The 20832-nt window shown below is 50.7% G+C and overlaps 1 protein-coding gene across 1 annotated transcript in view; it reads right to left on the bottom strand.

Moving 5' to 3' along the window:
* Positions 1–7454: 7454 nt before the first annotated feature.
* The window catches only part of MICAL3 (microtubule associated monooxygenase, calponin and LIM domain containing 3), a 114164-nt gene continuing 100786 nt past the window's right edge, over positions 7455–20832 (bottom strand). Inside the window, 3 exon segments of the mRNA XM_040641967.1 lie at positions 7455–10704; positions 10802–10875; positions 11046–11145. Of these exon segments, the coding sequence (XP_040497901.1) occupies positions 10520–10704; positions 10802–10875; positions 11046–11145 (359 nt within the window). The 3' untranslated portion in view covers positions 7455–10519.

Raw genomic sequence — 20832 nt, 5'->3', positions numbered from 1 at the left:
AGGTGCCAGGCTTAGGGTCAGACTTTCCTCAAGCCCACGAATGCCACTTCCTTCCTTCTTCCCAACGCTCATGAGAACCCACAGCGGTGACGCACCCAGCTGACCCTGAAGCCATGAAGTCAAGGCTCTTTCCATCCCAGACACCCCCATCGCCCTCACCTCGGGAACAGAATCTGACAACAGAGGTCTGGAGTGGTGAAAGGGAGGTGAAGGTGTAACATCTGGGGCGGGAGGGAGAGGGGCCCTGGCACGGCACATAGTGCCGTGTACATAGCTAGTTGTCTGTTACTCCCCATGCTGTGACAGGAGTGGAGGCTGGGGGCATGTGAGCCCTCCAAGGCTTTCTAAACCAACAGCAAGACTAACAGGATAGAAGAACATGATGGCTGGCTTATTTCCTTATTTCCAGACCCAAGTAAGTAGCTCAGAGCTTCCACTCCGTGCCCAACTCAGGACTCTACCGTGGGGAAGGCCAAGGGCTTAGCATCTCTGGTGGGCCCTGGGCTGACACGCAGAACAGACAGCAGGTTTAAAGTGCTGTATGAGAGGCCGATGTGGGAGGCCCAGGGGGAGCTGAAGGAAAGTGCCACGGGGCACGGAGCAGTGGTTTACACAGAGGCATCACTCCCCTGTCCTTGGACGTGTGTATACAGGGGCCATGAGCTGCAGACGGTGCCTGGGAAGGAAAGTGTCCCAGTGCTTTCCCACCAACACAGAGTCTAGGCTCTGGCCCTTGAAGGACATCTGGGATTGGAAGGCAGGAGGGTCTAGAGGAAGAAAACCAAAAACTCCTACTTGGGGAGAGGGGAAAGACGGCTACCTCCAGGACCGGGACTTGTTGGGCAAAGTTCGTGTGCACACCCACGATCCTGTACAGGTGAACTGTCAGCACTGGAAAACGTCGGGCATTTTTTCCAGCCCCGCCAGGTACGTGTCGGCAGATACGGTCTGGGGGAAGCTGTGAGATGCTGGCTCTGACCTAGCTTCGACTCAGTGCCCGCACTGGGCTAAACAACCAGTCTGGGATTTCCAATATTACTTAGCAGCCTTTCCCTTGGACCTTTCTATCGAGTTAACAACCAACAGGTGCCAGAGGCTCCCATTCAGGGAATCACAGCAGCGTGATTTTCAGGCGTTGACTCCGTAGGCCCAATGGGCTAGAAAACCCAGAAATGTCCCCTTCCAGAGTCTGGCTCTGGTCAGAATGGGCATCAGGGAAGAGGCAGAGAGGAGTTTCCTGGGGGAGGTGGGCTGACTCTGCCAAAGAGCTGGGTCCTCCGTCGTTTAACCGCCAGGGCTGGCTGCTCTCCTTTGCCTTGCGGCTGCCCTTCCTGAAGTTAGCTCGTGGGCTGTTGGCTGAATCACACCAAGCCGAGGGGAGGGCATGGGGACCCTGGAGTACAGTAGGGGCCTGGCCATGACTGGCTCGAACGTTTTACATGGCAGTTTGTCAGAGGGAGGGGTGTAGAGAAAGGGGGAGGATCAATGTCCAGAATTCTGCTTAAAGACATGCAGGTTAAGAACGCCAGGTGGCAGAGCCGCTGCGTGCTGTATATGGAATTTTGTGTTCCTCGAGGGGAGGGCCATGACTTTCATTGCGCCGGATCCATGCGCACTGGAGCTGGAGCCTGGGTCTGAATCATGAAGGCCGGGAGACACCTGCCTCACATTACATGAAGTTTCTGGTTCTTTATTCCTATGCTGGATTTCCCCCCATCCAACCCAACCCCGTGACTTCCTTTCCTACCAGCACTGTGGGCTACGGGCGTCAGCACTAACTTCCCGGAGGCCAGACTTTGAGCAGCTGCTGCCAGTTCCTGTCACAGGCGCTCGGGCAGGAGCAGCCCTTCTGCCTCCTGGGACACTAGCACATCTGCTTGTGTGCAGGGGCCCAGGTTCCAGCTCAAGGGGAGCGTCTCTGTGTGGCTCTCGTGACCGGTGTGCGACCGTGACTTGGCAGCCACCGGGGACAGGCACTGTGCCCACAAAACTCAGAGCACTTGGCATCTCTGATCTCTTTTCAGTCCCACAACCACTTTATTGGGCAGAAAGTGAAGGTGACTTTCTCGTTTCAAGGGTAGAAAACAGGTTTGGGGAGCCACGTCCAAGATCAGCCAGCAGGTAGTGGCCACGCTGGGCCAGACGCCAGAACTGACTCCTGGTCCAGTGCTCATTTCACACAGCCAAGTGGCCTCCAATCAAGAATTTTCTCCTGGTTGGAGGTGGGGGAGAGAAGGGAATAAGACTCTTGGAATCATCTTTAGAGGAGTGTAAGGGAAAAGGAAGGGGGCAGGGGAGACCACTCTATCGGCTTGGAGGGAAAATAGGATGAGAAATGTTTTCAACAGTGGACCGCTCCAAATCCATGGGACCAAGCATACCCACAGCGGTGCCCAGAAGGGGCGCTGCAGACACTGTTCGCTCTGTGGTGAACACCACGGTGGTCCCTGTCCCGGGCTGAACACAGGGCTCGGCTCTCAAAGCCAAGGTCAGTTCCTAGGCACATGAAGGCCCAAACACATCTGTTGATGTTTAAGTACTCTTCAGTTGCCAGGTCCATGGGCACAGCCCCACCTCAGCTGGAGGAGGGCTTGTCAGCATCTGTCTCAGCCATCAGCCCCCTGGACAGAAGCAGGCAGCTGTCCCTACTTCCTGCTATTACGATCCACAGAGAGTTGTTCTGTTTCTGTTCTCCCCCTGGATCCTTGCAGAATTCCTCTCCAGGGAGAAGGAAGTATGGAGTTTGTTTCTTGCTTTACGGATGAAGTTCTTTGCTGGCTTCAACTTTTTATTTATTTTTATTTTTTATTTTTAAGTAATCCCTACACCCAACGTGGGGCTTGAACTTACAACCTCAAGATCAAGAGTTGCACGCTCCACTGACTGGGCCAGTGAGGCGCCCCTCGTCTCCAACTCTTGATTAGGTAGGAGCAGAACATATGCACTTTCCAGGCTGGGTGGGCAACGGGGCCAGGCTGCCAGGCTGCCCACCCTGGAGAGGCCAACAGGCCCGCCCCCTCCCCTCCATTCAGTGCCATCCAATCCATTCTGCTTATTAAGGCCTCTTCCAGGGTCAACCCATTGATGCCCTTCTCCTTACCACAGTCCTGACTTGAAATCATCAGATTCCTAGTTTTTCATCCCTGATTACACAGCTAGGTTTTGAGTCCATGTCTTCTTTTTATTGCCCTTAAGACCCCTCGCATCCTACCTCTCCAACAGCAGAAGTGCCCTTCTCCATCAGCCCTGCCACCCCCCACTGTGCTGCAGTGAAACTTCCCATGCTCACCCAGAGATGAAAAACAGGAGATGCTGGGGTGGGGGGCGTCCTCAGCTTGGGCAGAAAGACGATTTTTTTGCTTGCTCTTTTCTTTCAAGGTACATAGTAAGATCAAGGGAAAGAGAAGCAGAATTTTCTCCTTGCTGGGTTTTTTCCAGTCCAAACAAAGTTGGGGGGGGGGAGGAAGGAGGACTGGAGCAGGGGAACGAGTGGAAGGAGCCAGGAGTAACCATCAGCAACACAGTTCACCCACCCCTGTGGACACTAGCCCTGCCGGAGGCCTGGCTGGGTGGGCAGGGGGTCCTGGCACCTCAAGGAGGGAAGAAATGATCCTCTTCCACACAGAAGAAAAAAATAATGATGGACTTTATTTTGGTTGTTGGCCAGAGGAGTCCAAACAGCTGGTGGGTAAATGTGCACTCCGCTACAGCAAACCGAAGAGAAGTTACTATTTGTTTCCCTCTTCCCACTAAAGACTCTAACCTTCACGAATAGGGTCGGCAGGGCTCTTCACATACACAGGCAGGAACTCATTGCACGTTCCCACGTCAACCCCTGCAGTCAGCACAGCGGCCGTACCCCTCTACCTCAGGCACAGCCTTGCAGAAGACTTGTCTTTTCTTGATGTTTCTTCCAAGTATCTTCCCATAGAAAACTTGGCAGGGTCCTGGGGCTGCTCTCTGCATCTTCCAGGAACAGGGGCCAAAGCCATGGTGGGGTGATTCACCCAGAAGAGACCCTCACTCTGGGGTCCCCACCCCTCAGGAGGGAAGGCTCTACCAACTCTGATCCCCTGCGCTGTAGATGACAAGAGGAAAAGAGGGTGTCCCCCAGAGTTGAGTGCTTGTTTGTTCCCAAACTGGTATAAGGCACCAAGTGCTGACCCAAGGCCAGCATCTTCCAGCCTCAGGCACGACCCTCCCCACCTGACCCTCTTGCCTCCCCACCCAGATTTTTACAGGTGACTTTAACAACAATGTGATGAAGACTTAAAACATTAATTACTAAGGCCAAAAACAGTATTCTGTCCCAATATGAAGGCTGGTACCAATTAAGTCTGGCCCTGGTTACATATTAAAAATGGTACTTAATTCTTTAAAAACATTTTTAAAAAAGCATTAAATAAAATGCAGCTGGGGAAAGGGGGCTGTTGGCTGTCAGGTGCTTCTTGTGTTTTTCTCCCCAGGAAAGACGTGGCATTCAAGCTCTTGTGGAGACAACCGAAGGCCACAGTGCCAAACTTTGGGTATTCATCCAGGCCTTTCTACCAAGAAACACTTTTTTTCTCGTTGCTTGCTGTGCCAGCCGCCTCTGGTGTGTGAGTGAACCCTTGCTCTTTTGACTCTTGATCGGCGTCACAACTCACATACTGTAGGCTTTACTTGGATGAATCGCTTGTCCTTGATGATGACTCTGGAGGACCCACGGCGTGTCCCCTGGAGCCACTGCGGTGACAGCGCGTTTGGTGGAGCTGCCTTAGGATGAAGGTGGAGGTGGCTGGTGGCTGTGGGCTGTAGAGTGAGGCAGGAGGGAAAAGAGCGGGGCATCCCCTTGAGCTGAGAGTGCTGGTCTGCTCCCAGAAAGGCACTGAGCAGTCTCGCAGCTCAGCATTGTCCAGCCTCAGGTGAAGGCTCTGCCCACACTGCCCGTCTACAGCAACCTGTATTGAGTAATTTAAGTTCCTGAGAGGAAACAGAAGACTCGGCCCAGCATTTTAAGTAATTAAAAATAAATGCACAACTCCATTGGCTCACCAGATAGATCTGAGATGAACTTGGGTAGTAAGGAGCCAGCTCCCAGAGGGCTGGGACCAACTTCCTTCAGTGCTCCTCTTGTTTCTTCAAGGGCAACATTAGTTACCATCATGAAGGCTGTCTGTCCATCTACAAAGGCCCCAATTCAAGAATCTCAAACCCTTCCATGTTTTGGCCTCCCATGGATCCTGTGGGTTGGCTAACAGGGAGGGAGGCACCGACCCGTTAAGTGATAAGCCTCAGGCTTCCTCTGAAGTCAGGGAAGAGGAAGGACCGAATCTCATGTCTGAATGCTAATCTTAATCTCGTCTGACTCCCTTTCCTTACCACTCTCGTGGGTGGACACGGACGCCAGCAACCTCCTCATTTCGCAAGTTGTGTGAGGCAGCCCCACACCTGCCCTGGGCACTCCAAACGACTCTTGCCCTGGATCTGGGGGAATGCTCCATCTGCCTATACTGGAGACTGTGTCGTACAATTGTAGGCTTCCAGGCACCAGGCTGTTTATTGTTACAAGTTCCTCAACTTGGATCCTGCCTTAGCCTGGAGCCTGGACCACCACCAGAGCTGTTCCCTCCTGGGTCCAAAGGCTTAAATTCAGTCTACTTTAGAGCTAGATGTCCACTACTAGAGCTAGATGTCCACTCTGGTTCAGAAAGGCCATGCTGACCATGAAAAGAAAGGTGCTTAGGTGTGTGTGCACACGAGCATGAATGTGCATGCACTGCGGGTCTTCATATTTGTCTTGGGTACAGGTGTCTTCTCAGGCAGAGGCAGCCGGCACACATGGCCTACCCACAGAAGCCAGGACTCCGGCTTCCCTGTTTAAGCCCCACCTGCAAGAAGACCTCAGGGCAGGGGACACAAGGAGTGGGGCTGTCACTAACTGTTACCTGGTGAAGTTCAGCAGCGACAGGTGGTCCATCTGGGAGCATCCGTGAAAGGCCTTTGTGACCCTGGGCACCTGATCTAACAGGCTCCTTGGTTTAGAGTACAAGGTGCAGCTCTGGCCCCCGGGGCTGATGTCTCAGTGGGGCATAATCCACCCAACAGGATGGTTTCTTACCCTCTTCGCTGAACGTTGCTGGGAGGGGATCTTCCGAGCAGGTAACACACGAGGAGCGAGTGAGTCTCCATAAGTGGGCCAATCTGGCCAGCTCGTCTAAAATAAAATGGCACATTCTCTCCATTTGCCATTTTTCACTCTGATTCCTAAGAAGGGACCAGGAAAATTCAGGGTTCAGGAGGGATTTCAGAGCCATAAGACATGACAGTTTCTTGGAAGGAAGGAGGGTATACGCTTCTGAGGCGGCACTTACGTGGGGGCTTGGGCCGTCTTCCTTTCCGGTTACCTGCCTAAAAACAGCAATCATCCTTTCCTGCCACCTGGGGCTGCTGTGAACTGCGGCCAAATCCTGCCTGTTCCCAGCTCTAATCAAAGCCAGCCCCTTTGAGGAACAAAAGGTGACAGGGATCAGCACAGGACACTACCAAACTGCAGTCTTTCCCGACAGGCACGCACCATAGCCACAGAATGTTCACTCGAGCTAGTTATATGTTTTCTGCCTGAGATGTCCATGTTTGTGTCAGAGAGGTCCCTTTTTTCTTTCTGGGACAGCTGGCAATAATGCTGAAAGGTTCTGGGAACCAGTTCCATGGCAGTGACCTCTAGGCTGGGCAACACTCACCCATCCAGTGCCATTTTTTCTTTCCCTGCGGCCATTACTACTCCAGAGGGAGCCATGTGCCTTTGGGATTAGTTCTGTGGGCAATGACATCATCATCACACCAAGGGAGGGGAAAAGAGCTGGAATGTGTCTCCATTTGGAGACAAACCCAAGAGGCTTCTTGTAGCAAAGAGAGAACAGTTGGCCAGGATTATTCCCTTCAATCTCCTGGGGATGATTCCAGTCCAAAGAAGGGTGATATCATCTCTCCACAACCCTACGCTGAATGTACTTGTGGACATGGACACATGTAAGTGATTTAGGCCTGGAGGCTGCAGACCCCGTGACCAGGGCTCCCTGGTCAGCTGTTTCAAAGGGCAGAGGCCAGGGTGGCACGGCAGCAGAGCTGGCAAGAAAGGCTGCCAGGAGCACAGGGTCACTCCGACTCGAAGGGTCTCGCTCTCACAGAACACGTTTCTTCTCTTCAAGAGGGTACTGGGGCCTGGTTTTGAAGAAACCACACGAAGTTGTTTTAGGCATTTTCTCAAATGATAGCAGTTGATGGCTGAGCCAGGATAATATGAAGTTGTGTTCTTTAAACAAGCGTGTGCACACACGCACGCACATGCCAGACATCTAAATGACTTGTGTGGACACCGTCTACCTGAAGAAGGCGGGTGGTGGGGTGTGAAAATGCATCCTGGCTCGTTGCCAAGTCTGCTAAAATGACTTAAGAAATACACTCTGTATTTCTTTGAAAAACTTTTATTGCGCATAAAATGGCCCATTCCCCTTTGCAGCTCAGATATTACCACCTTTCACATTTTTTTCTTTGAACTCTATCTCCTGCCCCACTGAAAAATTTCTTCTCTTTTGGAAGGATAAAGAATCGTCTATCATTGCTGGTCAAAAGCATCTGGAGGATGGTTTCTGGGGGCAAAGGCCCAGTGATATTACTCGAGCAGGGTTAGAACCCCACGTGGAGTCCCTCAGACTCAGGAGTGGAGGTGCCTGCCGCCTTCCCTCTGGTGTTGTGGAACTGGGCGCCCACTGTATTGGCCTTGTACACACTCAAGCACTGGCATTTCATTCCCTGTGTCCCCTGCCTTCAAGGGGACTTAAATCTCGGGAAGAACAGTTGCCTGGAGCTGCATGCATTTCCAGAGTTGGAAAACATTTCATGCAGCATGTCACCAGGGTATTAAAATAAATTGCAAACTAGTGGTTATAAAATGGGAGCTTTAAAAGAAAGGTGCCCTACTAGAGTTGAAGTCGTAATACCGTCGGGAGTGGAGAACTGGGGCACATCTTGGAGGCTTGCAGATTCTGGAAGCTTCTCTACAAAGTCTTCAGTCCCCTTTCTAGCAACCACAGGCCGCAGTGTGTGCTTCTGAAGGACGACCAGGTGCTGCCCAGCCAGCAGCAAGGGCACACGGTCCCGTGTGGTGCTCCAGCTACGTTAGGGCTACTTACAGCCTATTGCTTTGGTCGCGTCCCGGACCCGCCACGGTGCCAGCACTGCCTTGTTCTGGGGTCCGCAGGAGCAATGAGGGATGGAGGCGGTGCTCCTGGTGCTGGGCTAGTTATGGCAGCATTCGAGAGGCGAAGAGGGTTAGGGACAAGGCCACACAGCAAGGAAGGTCCTGTCTCAAGTCCAATTTTACTCAAGGTTGAGGTTTAAAGAGAGAATCCAGAACACCCTCCTCTCGCCTTTTTAAGAAAGAGAAGAAACAAGGACACTCTGCCTCGTCAGAAAACAGGAAGTGAAGGAGTCAGAGCTGCGACGGCTGCTAGCAGCACACCCCCTGCGTTTCCACAGGGGAGAGATGACAGCTTTCGGACAAGGTGAAGAGTAAGACAGGTTCTCTGTTCCTTTGTACTAGGAATGAAGGTTCAAGTTGAGGCATGGTGGGGCTCCCCATGGAAATCTCAAGGTCAGCACGGACACCTGATCTAGGCTGCCCTGAAGAGCTGCCAGGCCTCTGTTCACCCTACACTGGCCCCTCTCCACCAGAAGTCTGCCGGAGGACCCTTCCGGATTGGCCCAGCACGGACAGGCAGCCTCCCTCTTTTTGTCAATTCTGTGGATGCCCCACCAAATTTTCTCAGACCGTGGTTCTGTGAGCTTACATTGCCAGTCTCTGGTTGAATTATGAGAAATGAGCAGTTTGGCTCAAGGAGCCAGTTACGTGGTGCTCATTATCCCTTGCCTTCCCGTGAAGATTGGGGTGCAGAGGAGGTTCAGGGTGGAGTTAACTGTGAGAGACCAACCTAAATTCCAATACTTGCATCTCTATCTGGTTGGATCTGAGGCTGGGCCGAGGGAATTCTCATCAGCCAGATGGATTACAAGGTCCATACAGTGCCAGCCTGGAAAAGGGCTTACCTTTAATAATAAACGTGCTGTGGGGAGGTGAAACCCTGGCACCAAAATGGAGGAAAAAAACGGGTTCTGCAGAGCCAGGGTTCAACAGGGAGAGGTGAGTGGCATCTGTGCCCTTTGGCCTGGCCGCAAACAGTGCTGAAATGTACCCTTGACAAATGAATGGTGCAGACACAAAGTTTGGTACCACAGTGAGGGCGGGCCAGGTGGAGGAGGCGGGGCCGGACTCAAAGTACAGGAGGGGACAGGAGAGCCAGGACCAAGAACCCATGCAGGGGTCTCAATTGCTCCCTGATGCCAACTGCGTCAGCAACACCCTGTAGAAGGCTAATAAATAGATGGCTAGAACAGGGTGCAGTCAGTTCAGGACGGGACCGTGTAGGAGGACGCGGCAGACACCCCCATCACTCCTACACCAGGTGCCAAGTGATCAGTGTCTCTAGTAAAGGTATAAAAATGAAGTTACTTCTTTTCAAGTATTAAAAAAATAAGTTAATTGACAAAAAGGGTCCGAAGCGGCTGAGCGTCTTGCTAGGCTGACAGCTTCATCTCAATGTGCAAACACAGGAAAAACGTCAGGGAAAAAGATAATCTCCCACCCAAAGACGTGAAGCGCCAGACAGTAACAACGCCTGTCTGTCAACTGGGGGCTAGAAAGGTAGGCCTCCTCCTGTCCCCCAGAGTCAGTATTTTCCAGTGTCAAAATTGTTGTGAAGTCAAAGCAGAATGCAGCAATCCATAGGCCTCAGGCCACAGCCAGAGAGACGCATGGGGCACTTGGCCACGAGGGTCCAGTGTGTGGTGCAGGGGGCCGGGGAGCAGACCCCTCCTGGGTCCTCCTTACTTGCATCATGAATTTGGGAGCCAGCCCATCTCCAGCTTCCCCTGCGATGCTGGGTAGGCGCTGACCTGCTGGCCACTGCCCCCCCTCCCAGGGCTTGATTCACATCATGCCCCCCGGGGTGTCTTCTTCATTTCTTTGGTGGTGCTTCAGGAAGCATGAAGAAGATCGCTGGCCCTTCCACTCCGTGGAGGTGCACTCTGGTGGCTGTGGTTTGATGGAGAGGGAGCAGCTTCCTTCTCTTGTCTCCTCTTGTGGAAGGAGGAGCACCAGCCACCGTGTGTCCTCAGGGAGCGAGCGGGTTTTCTTTTTTCCCACATCACATGTCAAATGCTCCGTATTCCTCTCTCTCTAGAGCAGGAAGTCAGGGTGGGCCTCTTCCAAGGAGTCTGAGCCACCTCAGATAATCATCTTCACCTGGGGTTACCCCAGAGCACAGACACTTGACCCACTTTTCAAGAGGCACATAGACATTTGCGTGTAAACTCCCAGGAGGTGCCAGGCCTTCTGAGATCTTTCATCCGGGTGGTTTGGGAGAACCCAGCCTGGGTCAGGCGGATGCCACAGACCAGCCAGCCAGAGCACGGGTAGAGCTCAGGACCAGTTCAGGCTGAAGCCCTTGGACAGCATGACGGCCTCCAGGTCCTTGTCCTCTTCTTTTTCCCGGAGTCGCTGCTCCTCGAGCAGGGCCACAAGGGCATCTCTCTGCTCCACCACCTCCAGCATCTCATTCAAGATCTTCTTCTCCTCTGACAACTCCTCTTCAGTTTTCAGGTGATCTGGGCAGTAGCCGAAGACATTAGGTCTATAAGGCCAGGAGGCAGCAGGCCCATGCCCAGCTTTCCCAGGTGCCCTCCAGTCCTGGTCCCCCCTTACCTTCCACCGCCATCCGCTCCCGAAGTTCCTGCTGTAGTCGGCTCTGCCGGTCTTCCAGTTCCAGCTCCCGGGCACTGGGATTAGGGGCAGGGGGAGGAGAGAGGGAGACAAGCACGGTGACTTAGGGACCGTATTTCCTCATCCACTAAATTAGGAAGCAGCTGTGCTCCTGCTGTGACAGGTACGGAGCTGACGCAGCCCCCCCTCCCCCCGCCTGCTGGGTCCCCAACCAAAGGACACTCACAAAATCATCAGCTCCGACTCGTAGCGCACCATGGCATTTTTCTCTTGAACCAACTTGAACCACTCCTGCATCAGCTTGGGGTCATCTTTCTTGCCCATGCCTGCCAAGAGAGAAGGTGCGTCAGGCACAGCAAGTGTCTGCTGTCTACCCCGGCCAGCAGGAGTCATCACACAGGGGCAAATGTGCAAAGAGAGCCGAGCAGGATGCTGCCGGAACACTCCCAAGCCAGGTCCAAAGTTTGCCTACAGCCATTGAAGGGGGGCACCATGCCCCAGAGCCTAACAGAGTCTGTGCTCTCCACCTGCCCTTCCCTGGCCCAGTCCGCACCCCCTCAGGAACCTGGTCACAGCCTGTTTGGACCCCTCCTGTTCAACGGTTTGCTCTTGGTAGGTCTGAAGTGCTTTGCCCTCCTTTTTTCTTTTTTTTCCGCTCATTTCATATCTGTTTGGTACTTGCTAGGTACTAGGTCTGCTTTAAGAAAACCAGTCTCGTGAACCAGGCAAATGCAAACTTATAAACTGCACTTACCCCTCCTTTGAAGTTACCCTCACTGACCCAGCTCTTTCCTGGGCTACTGCCCCTGTCTGGACCACTGGTACTGATGCCTCCCCATTTCTTTAGCTCTCGCTCAGGGAGATGGCTTTTCCCAAATTGTGGCCTTATGAGGCTTCCTGACAAACACTCTCCCAAGTAATCCCGCATGGTTCATGCAGTACCTCGCAGGATAGCTGTTAGGCTTCTCACCAAGGGCAGAGAGAACACCAGCAGACCCTGGACACTATTAAATAAGGCAGTGCCCTTTGCTCTGACCCACCCCCAGCAGCAGTTTCTGGGGCTGGTGCTCTGTACTAACACAAGGCTGATAACTGAATCTCCATCAGGGGCAGCCTGACCCTGCTGGGCTTAACTGAGGCAGGAGAACAGAAGGAAGAACTTTCCAATGAATCAAACCACGCAAGGAGAGAAGAAACTCCTTTTCCCTGGAGCACAAAGAAGCTCATGGCAATAGTGTGGTCCTGCCTAAAGAAAAAGACAGACTCTATCAGTGGTCTTCAATATTTTTGGATTCCAAACCATTCCGAGAATCTCAGGAAATCTAGGGACTCTCTTCCTAGAAAACTACATGTCTACATGTCCAATAATTTTATATAGAACTTCAGGGTGTTTGTGGGCTCCCTGAAGTTCACCCGTGGGCCCCAGGTTAAGAGGCATTGGACTGGGAGATCTTTTAAAGTGCCTTCCATTTTATGACTCACTTGGCTGGACGTCCTATGCTGGTGAAGACCAGACCCAGAAAAATATGGAATATACCCTCAGGTGGGCCAACGCTCCTCTATCAAGCTCCTTACTCACTTTTCCTACATTCTTCCCACCTGGCTTCCTTGCACGCTTTTCAAAGACAACTCTATTTCTGCTGTGTTGTTTGCTTGACACGCAGGAGGCCCAAGCCAGTTAGTCTTTCAACGGGGGCCACACTCTGGAGAGGCAGAAATGAATAGCACTCACAGAAGCGGAGGTTAGTGTATGCACAGTGCCTGGGTGCACGTGCAGCTGTGCTCCCAAGGTGGAGGCCTGTCCCTGAGTCCTACTCTGCAAGACAGAAACTCCCTCCTGACCAGCTGAACCTGCCTCTGCGGCGTGCTGGAGTGTCTGGGGACGTAAGCTCTCCTTACCCGACCCGATAGACTTGGTCCTTTGGCTTTCAGAGCAGCGCACAGCTCAGTTCCATGCATTCCTTTCTGAGCGTCTCTGCACAGTGTGCCCACATGGCATGGAAGATGGAGCCCTGAGGCATGCAAGCTGTCCAGCGCGGCAAGCTGGGAATGCACTGGGAAGTCTCTCCCTCCTTCCCGCCTCCCCACGAGCAAGGACAAAAGTTCCACTGGGAGACATCTGAACAGTGCTCATGAGCTATGGTAGAGACGGTTCACAGCCGATGAGCAAAGGTATATGGCGGGGTGGGTGAAAGTCAAATGTGAGCGCCATGAAGAGCAGAGTTAAGAGGTTAGCAAGGGTTAGTCATGACCACACTCCCCTTTCCCCTTCCCACATGCCTTTTCAACAACAATCTTATCACCACAACGGACTTCAAATCAGAAAAACTGAAAAAAAAAAAAATACACACACACACACACACACTCAGCAAGACACAGGGTAGAGAAGTTTGCATTTAGTGTTTTTTTTTTTTTTTTGAAAAGAACTTGGGGGCATTTGTGTAGACCAGTCTTTGTAAGGACAGTATTCCTCGACTCCACCAATACAAATCTCTGCCACAGGTAGGAGGTTCCTCACCTGTGTGTCCCCTCTATCTGCTCGATTTGAGTCTGAGAAGTCCCACCATGAAAGGTGGACAATGTCATGGGATGCTCAGCTGTAGCCTGAAAGGCCTGTACCTGGAGGCTCTCTGGTTTCCCTCTGTACCCAGTCCTCCCCGAGACAGTCAAAGGGATACTGTACCTTGTAAGAAACCGCCACATACTCATGGAATTTTGTAACAAGGCTATTGAGTGTCAGAGAAAAAGAGAGAAATAGCTTGGTTTTGGGTCCCTGTTTGACTAGTGTTGCTATGACCCCTGAGAGGCAGTGGGGATGAGGTTGGGGGAGTTACGTTACCTTCCTGGACACAGCAAGGGCAGAAGGAGAGAGGTCTACGCCGTGGAGTCCCGCCACTGGGCTCAACTTCAAAAAGGACCAAACAAGGAAAAGGAGGAGGAGGAGTCGAAGAAAGACAAAAAGGAAGAGGAGGAAAAGGAGGAGGAAGAGGAGTTTGGAAGTGGAGTGGGACAGGGAGAAGGTGAAATAAAAAACACGCAGAGGACAAAAAGCATAAGAAGTGAGAAAGGAACAACAGGAGGAAAAGAAAAAATACAAGAAATGGAAAAGCAGAAACAAGGGAAACAAAGTCTACAAATGAATTAAGTCCTTTTTTCAGCACGGAAACTGAACAAGAGCAGACCCAGGCACTGGGCGTGCGGCTCAGAAAAGGGACGCACATGTTCCCTGGTGATGGCAGGCGGCTTTGGGGGCGAGCGGGCTGCTCCTTCTTCCTCTGTTCCTTACTGCGAGGGTGGTGACATTTGCATATCATCATATGGGGGCCTTTGGGTTTTGCGTTTCCTCCTCAAAAATGCCCAAAGCCCCTGGGACTGGTCTACCTCTGTGGAACAGTCCATTATTAAGTATGTGCCCAGAACTGCTCCTAGGTTTGCAGGTGATAGCTTCAGGTCGCCAACCAAACCCGTGTGAAATAGCCTAAGCTGTCACCACAGACGCATGCGCTCACGTACAACTAGCCTTGGATAAGTCTAAGGGGTGAGGAGGGGTCTGCGACCACCGGACTACCAGGCCCACAGAAAGCAGCTCGCAGCATACGGAGGCAGTGCCTCGTCTGGGGATGGGTTTCCAGGGCCGGCTCTACAGTGCTCTGAATTCTGAGCCAGGACAAACTGAGGGAAACATATCCACACAGAAACGACTTCCCCCAGTCCAAATCATAGACCCCCCCATGTACCAGGGAGAGCCAACCACCCTCTTTTCTTCTGCCCTTCCATCTCCAGAGAGGGCTCCAACGGCACAGCTCGGGGAAGGCTGTCACACTTTGGACTGGAAGACCAAAAGGGGTGAGCTGACAGGACATATCGAAAACTCACAGTAACAATGCTGGTTAGAGTCATGGACGGGGCAACTGAGAGAAGACAGGGCGCAGAGAGACATGTCTAAGACTTAGGGAGACCTGATAGTTACTCAGGGAGAGGGAAAGGAGCCCAGCAAGGGACCATCACAGAACCACTGGGGCACACACAGGAGACACAGGCTCAGAGAAATGGCCTCAGGACTGTAGGGAGCAGGGGCAGTTTTAGGATTGGAACAGGGTTTAAGAAATAGCTCTGTTTTAGTCAACAGGAAGGCCCAATACACAAGTTATTGGTTGAGGGGCCCTTCTGCTTTGCAAGTGCCACATTTTCCCTTCTTTTTAACCCTTTGGTGTTCATCATAGTGCTTTGTGCACAGTGAATCTGGTATCGGGTAAAACTTAAAACCGAAAGCCAGAGGCTTGTTTGTGGGTGTGCACGTGTGTGTGCAATGCTGATTACATCCAGGGTTCTAAACAGACATGACTGTGATCAGCTGATGCGCTGGGGGAGGGGAGAAGGGTTCCTTTCTCTGCTTAGAGCTGATCCACATTCAACCTTCTTTGTTTCAAAGTGTAGACTCTATGTTGGTGCTCAGAATACCTGGATAAATAAAACAATGTCGACAAACAACCTCTGCTGCTTCCTGGCACTGACATTACGTGTAACAGTCTGGCGCGGAGTGCAACGGAGTCCACAGTCATTAGCAAGGGACAGTGACATGACACACAACCAATACAGCTGAGCCCATGTACGTGCACGTATGTTTAGAAATGTGTTTCTACTTTCTGGATATCACAAAATACAACTTTTAGTTCCTTTTATGTAGACCACATCCTCATACACCGTTTCCAATACAGAAGACAATACGAGATAGCAGGATAGTCAGAACAGAAATTAGAAAATGAAATTAGTAAAGGGGACATCAGGGAAAGCAAGTGTTAAAAAAAAGTGTAAAAAAAAAGAGAGAGAGAGAAGGCATTGTCATAGTAATAGACAGAGGCAGAATGAGACTGGGCCACTCCTCTGAGCGGAGCTGGGCTGAGCAAACAGGACACCTGGTTATGACTCTCTTCTCCAGACTTTCCTTCAGAATCTAAGTAGTAATGTATACTACTTTTATAATCAGAAAAAACACCCAATTAATATTGTTTTAAAAATAAGAAATCAAGGGGAAAAAAATCAGTTAAGCGAGGGGAGTTCCACCCGGAATTGAATCTGCAATGAGCATGTAAGGGAAGCAGAAAGCTGCTGATTTCGAGTGTAATTTCTTTGCCTTTTTTGGAGATGTGAGAAATAGATGATTTGGTCCACTAGTTCTAAGAGCAAAGATGTCGTCAAGCTTATGGCAAATACAAGTCTTTAAAACTTTTATTATGATTATTTTAAAATGCTAGGGTGATAGGTTTCTGTGTCTTTGCAACGGGCACCACAGTGGTCACTTATCCAACTATTCCTGTGTCCCCTGGACTTCAGTCAGCCTACGTCTGAGCAAACCCAGAATTTGGTCCCGGTTGGAGGCTTCTCACCAGCAGGCCTACTCTCTCACCCTGGACTGCTCCGTCTGCCTTCAAGACGCTGCAAGCTCACCTGCCCCGCCTTCCACCTTGGCAGCAAATTGAACGTCTTCCTCTGCCACGGCGCTTCCTTTTGCAATGTGACCGCCGTTGGCCCCCTTGACGTGGGGGCAGCTGAGATGGGTCACTGAATTTCGAAAAGCAGCACAACATCAGATTCAATGTGCTGCACGTAATAAGCATGAATCGTGCTTTCATTTCAAAACATTCTCACAGGTATTATTTCATCTGAGCCTTACCCTGCTCCTGGATGGCTACCTGGCCAGGTGTACCAGCTCTGTTTTCAAATGAGGGATCTGAGGCTCCAAGCGGTTAAATGTGGCACGGCCTGACTAAAGCCCACATCTTCCTCTCTCATTCTGAACTAAGAGTTTGTCTGCCCCCTTGAGAGGGCCCACAAAGGCTCGAGGCAAATCTAATGAATGGTAGCTCCTTGAAGCAGACAGAAGAGGAGTCACATGTAGACCCTACTCAGAAGGCCAGGCCTGGGAAGGTGGCAGCATTAGCCCTTCCATCCATTATTCTGCAGAGACGATAAGTGACCTTGCTGGGCACAGGGTGAAGCAAGGACCTGAATCCTAGGTTGGGGGTGTTCCCCACACTATCACTTGGCTCTGACCTGCCTGGACACCTCACTCTAGGCCCTGCCTCTCACGTGGCCCAGGCCTGGTCTGGGAGCAAGTTTGTAGGCCAGTCTCAAGGATTCCTGGACAAAATAAAAGGGATGTTCAGGTCTGGTCTGGAGCTGAGAAACAGCTGTGGGCATCTGCCTCCTCCCAGGTACTGCTCTCTTCCCACTACACAGGCTCCCAGTTCCTGTCGTTGGACAAAGGAGCCCTCGCCTCAGGCTTAAAGCTTCAGTCTCTACTGACAGTGCCTGGTTGACCAAGGGCAGGGTCTAGACAGATGGGCTAGGGAGAACTCTAGATTCCAGAAGTACCAACCTGGAATGCTGCACTTCCCCACGGAACCATGGGTATGCTCAGAATGTCATAGCCTGGTACTGTGCACTAGAGACATTATGAGGAAAGTGGGCTTTTTATAAGCTGAGCTACCACCTGTAACTGCATTTTCACAGGAAAAGGCAGAATTCCAAATAATCAGCTCACAAACATCATAGAAATATCACCCTTTTATAGGCTCAAAATTGCTCCTCCATCCCAACACCTTCCGTTTTGATACACTGTAGCTTGTTTCATGTATAAAAATCCATAAAGTAGCCCTGGGTTAGATTACTTCCTTTCCAGCCACCTTTTTTGGAAAATCCCACATAAAGGAAGAGGTTCTTTTTCACTTCCTTTTGGCCTCTGAACAAGAGGTTCCAAGGTGTCGTGGGCAGGACACAGGAACGCTTATGTCTCAGTCATAGTTCGTGGTTCCGTTTTCCTGCCACAGTAGCTCTGGGCCCGTCTCTGCGGGCTGGCCTGGGCAGGGGCTCTCGTTTCTCACTCTGTTTTTGGCAGTAACGCCACTCTGTTTGCTGACAGCTGACCCAGTACTGCAGCAGTCACTTTTTATACAGTTCATTCTTACAGATACTAGCAGAATGTGGTTTAACCTTTCGTAAGGAACATCAGGGGCACTACCTTTCATGTCCAAGCTCAATCTACCAGATTAAACTCACAGAAAGCCACAAGCCCAGGACTGGAGAATTTCTTGGTGATTCAGGTGTAAGGAATGAGACTTTCATTGATTTTCTTTTCTGTGTAGTTCAGGTTACGTAGCCTGAAGCAAGGGAAGACTGACCAGATGTTCTGCTGCCTGTTCTGACTCCTCAGTATCAATGCCATGCTCCTGACTTGAGGCAGCCTTTGCACTGCAGGGCTGAGGCGCCCAGTCCCAAACCCAGCGGGAATCGAGTTGGCTGGTTTGCAATGCTGGTGAGTGGTAAGCAGGCATCGTGAGAGGGCGGAAGGTTTCTGGTCTAGAAGGACCAGTCTACAAACACAGACAGGGCTAAGATGTGCCTTGTGTTATAAAAACTCAGTGTAGAATGAATCTCTAGATTGGGGAATAAATGAAGCCCCCCCCCCCCAAAGAAGAGGAAAAAAAGCACGTAAGAATGGAGATCCAACACGTACATGTGCAAACACACACACACACACACACACACATTAGAATGCTGGATTTGAAATCTTAGGAATTTCAAAGTTCCTAAGCAAAAACAGAGCAAGGCTAATAATGCTCAGACCAAACAAACAAAAAACGTACCAGCATCAAATGCAGGCAAGCAAACAGAAGAGGAAGGGAGGGAAGTGAGCAGGCCCGGGCTAGGCCTCTGTGCGCCTCGACCCTAACTCACCAGCAACAAGGAAAGGGGCTTTTCAGTCCCTTCTGTTACATTTCTAAACCATTCATGTTCTTTCAATTTCCCTTTGAGACATCCAAATCAGGCGGGGAAATCTTCAAAAACGAGAAATTAGGTATATATTTTTAATTGAAAGTTCTTTTGAAGAGAGACCATTTCTATCTGAAGATTTCCAGTCATCTATCTGTCCTAGTGCAACAAAACGTGGTGGGTGGACCAATTAGGGAGAGTGTGCTCAGTGTCCGGGGAAGAAAAGGGAAGGGGAGTGAGGTCACCTGGGGACAGTTCCTCTCTGGGCCAGGGTTCATTGTGTGCCCTTCTAATGGTGTCTTCTGAAATCACAAGATTGAACTATGTGAAGAAGAGATCTTTATTTTCTATACTCTGTGGCTCAAAAAAAAAAGACTTTTTTTTTTTTCTTTTTGAAAAGAGAGACTGTGCATGTGCATGCGAGGGTGGGGAAGGGCAGAGGGCAACAGGGGAAGCTTAAGCAGGCTCTACGCCCAGCAAGGAGCCCAATGTGGGGCTTGACCTCACAACCCTGAGATCATGAGCTGAGCTGAAATCAAGAACTGGACACTTAACCGACTGAGCTACCCAGATGCCCTAAAAAGAGACTTTTAATATAGGTCTGGAGCCTTAAAATAGTTAGCTGAGAGCCACTGAGAGACCCTACTAAAGCAATACAGTTTACTGGGCAGAATGCGGGGCAGGGATCAGGAGTCTGGACTCCTCGGAGCACGGTGTGGAATTTTCAACACCTGGGCACTGCTTGGAACTTTGTCTCACCCACTTGAGAACTAAGATCCGTGTTGGGGCTCAGCAACAGGGTTGCCCTGTGGCCTTCTGGGGATGCAAGAGTAGAGAAGTAATCAGGCTCTACAATTCAGGCACCAGATTTCAAAAGGGCAACCCCCCTCCCCCAATAATGAATATTACCAAGTATTCTGGGAATAAAGCATCAGCAGAAACTGAAAAGGGACCTAATTCTGGCATCTGTTTTCCTCTTGGAGCTGGGCAGGAACAAGGGCCAGAGGGCCCTTGCTCTGTGCCTGGGGTACAAATTACTGCCTTCAGAATGGATGATTCTTTCCTGCTTCGTCGGCTGGACAGAAACAGCGTCTATGTGGTGAATGGAACCATAGAGAAGTCTAAATTTAACACTGAAATCATAATGAGTTGGCAAAAGAGGAAGTGATGAGTTGATGAGAACCAAGTAGCAGGGGCTAGAAGGTATTTGATGGTGGGGTATTTTCTAACACAGAAGATACCTGGAGTTTCTTTTTTTCTATTATTCCCTTTTTCCCTGAAATTTGTTGGAATTCTAAACCTGAGAGGCTAGTAGCTATCGAGCCAAGGACAGAGAACTGAGAACAGCCAAGGACATTTCATCACTCAAGCACGGGGCTGAAGAAAACAAAACTAGGCACATGAGGTGATCAGTGTGGCAACAGGATCTTGAACTGGACGGAAGGTGAATATAACTGTGAAGAAATGGGTTTTGACAGTTCTTTCCAGGAGCTTTTAAATTAATGAGAATCTCTTTCACACATTGGAGATTCCTTTAGGATTGACATAAACACCCCCCCCCCCAACCCCAGGGCATGTTAGAAGGAGATGGGAAAGGATTTGAGGATATTAGACAGGAAATGGGATTTGTTAATTGGAACACAAGCATCAGCCCTTTTACAGCATCAATGGCCATGAGTATGGAAGTCCCTGAATAAACCAGAAGCTCTGGCCGCTGAAGGGACTTGCAGAGGGGTGGGAATCTGTGGCACCCTGGGGACGGAAAACAGAGCAGAGATGAGCAACAACCCAACCCACCTGGGGCCAAGAGCCTGTTCCCTTACTGCTCGAGGTTCTCTAAGAATATGGTACTGTCATACAGTAGGAATCACAGAATTATGCCCTTTATTTGTATATGAATGGGCCACAAAGTGCCTCTTAAAAGGATGGGATTATGGCCAAAAATGACAGAGAATAATCTTTGCTAGTTCTTCTGTTTTAAGACCACTTCTAGGCAAGGAGCCTACAAGGGGAGGTGAAGAGGTCAGACTGCCCATCCAAGGATGCAGGAACTCCAAGAAGGAGCCTGAGTCTCCCCTGGTTAACCTCACGAGCAGCTGCTTGGCACTCCTCTTGAGAAAACTGCCCAAAGTCTAGAAATGAGACTCGTGGATTCATTATTACTCTAATCTAACACAAATGGTGAGCTCCGTAGAGCCAGGACATCAAAATCTTGAATTTCTTTAAGGTAGTGGTTCTCC

Source organism: Ursus maritimus, unplaced genomic scaffold (assembly GCF_017311325.1).
Source record: "Ursus maritimus isolate PB19 unplaced genomic scaffold, ASM1731132v1 scaffold_26, whole genome shotgun sequence".
Lineage (NCBI taxonomy): Eukaryota > Metazoa > Chordata > Mammalia > Carnivora > Ursidae > Ursus > Ursus maritimus.
This window is presented reverse-complemented; position numbering and strand designations above follow the sequence as displayed.